At 48.0% G+C, this 1,534-nt stretch overlaps 1 protein-coding gene across 1 annotated transcript in view; it reads left to right on the top strand.

The window, feature by feature from the left end:
- LOC310784726 (zinc finger TRAF-type-containing protein 1-like) overlaps window positions 1–1,168 on the top strand; it is a gene marked incomplete at its 3' end in the record, with an annotated part of 7,504 nt that extends 6,336 nt beyond the window's left edge. The window contains exons 5-6 of the mRNA XM_083645760.1: window positions 157–335; window positions 956–1,168. Of these exons, the coding sequence (XP_083501886.1) occupies window positions 157–335; window positions 956–1,168 (392 nt within the window). The remainder of the gene's footprint in view (window positions 1–156; window positions 336–955) is intronic.
- Window positions 1,169–1,534: the final 366 nt, after the last annotated feature.

The following is a 1,534-nucleotide window of genomic DNA, read 5'->3' on the forward strand; positions in this document are numbered from 1 at the left end:
TATCAATATCTCATGGCAAATTATTATGGCTTTTTACACACAAAAATATGACTGTAAGGGACATGTACATTTCCTTTACTATAAATGCTACTACTATAAATACAGGAGCTCACTTCTGCCTCCTTCCCATGTGTCGTCCCTCCATGCCACGTCCAGAGGTGCAGTTCAGACCGTACCGGACCGACGACTTCATCACCCGTCTGTACTATGAGACACCACGCTTCACCGTCCTCAACCAGACCTGGGTGCTGAAGGCCCGCGTCAACGACTCCGAGCGCAACCCCAACCTGTCCTGCAAGCGCACCCTCTCCTTCCAGCTCATCCTCAAGAGCAAGGTGTGTGTCTGTCTGTCTGTCTGTCTGTCTGTCTGTCTGTCTCTCTGTTTCTCTGTCTGTCTGTCTGTCTGTCTGTCTGTCTGTCTGTCTGTGAATGATCTCATCTTTCTGCTGTCTTAGGACCTGTAATTTAGCCTGACATTAGAGCCACAGACCCTCCATTTGATGACATTTTGTCTCTCAGACGCAAATCGCAACGCAAAGAATATTTTTGTTTGATTTTGTCCAGAATTCCCTGACTATCTGTATTGTAGGTAGAGCGATAACAGTGAAGCTATGATCAAACTAGTCATTCTTCTACATTCTGTAACTGTGTTCATTTCTTGTAAATGAAATAATGCCGAAGTTTAACAATTGATGCATTTTTGGGGGACCACCCTCATAGACCCCTGGTGGTCTCCGGACCCCACGTCGAGAACCACTGAAGTATAGAAAACCCCCAAAAGGCAGTCTTTTGTGAGAAGTGAGAACCCCAGTAGAAAGAATGTTATTAGAATTCCATTACATGATTATTACATTATTGTGTGCAGGTTTATGGTTTTGGTTAGGAAAATGTGACTGGAGCCGATGTTCTCACTAGTTCAATAACTCAATGATATGATATGTGTGTCTGCCTCCAGGTGAACTCAGCCCTGGAGTGCTCCTTCTTGCTGCTGAAGGGGCCGTACGACGACGTGCGGATCAAGCCGGTCATCCACCATCACTCCTTCAGCAACGACACCAACGAGACCGAATACGTCCCGCTGCCCATCTCCGACTCCGTGGAGTGCAACAAGCTGCTGGCCGCCAAAAACATCAACCTGCGCCTCTTCATCTTCCAGATCCAGAAATAAGGAGAGGGGAGGAGGAGGGAGGGAGGGAGGGGGGAGGAAAGGCTGAGGGGGAGAGGGAGGAGAATGAAGAGAGACACCACTGAACCACTGATACCTCTTAACGCGCACACACACACACACACACACACACACACACACACACACACACTCGATCGATCACACAGATGCATGTACACACACCCGCAAGGTACATTTTACACATGCTTACACACACACACACACACACACACACACACACACACACACACACACACACACATCACTGATTACACTTACCTCCTTTGACAAGATAGTGAGACCCCCTGCTCGGGGATCTGTGAGAGTTGCTATGGAGATGGGTGGGCATTGATATGGAATGTGGAGGGT

Source organism: Poromitra crassiceps, assembly GCF_964638095.1.
Source record: "Poromitra crassiceps genome assembly, chromosome: 11".
NCBI classification, from domain to species: domain Eukaryota; kingdom Metazoa; phylum Chordata; class Actinopteri; order Beryciformes; family Melamphaidae; genus Poromitra; species Poromitra crassiceps.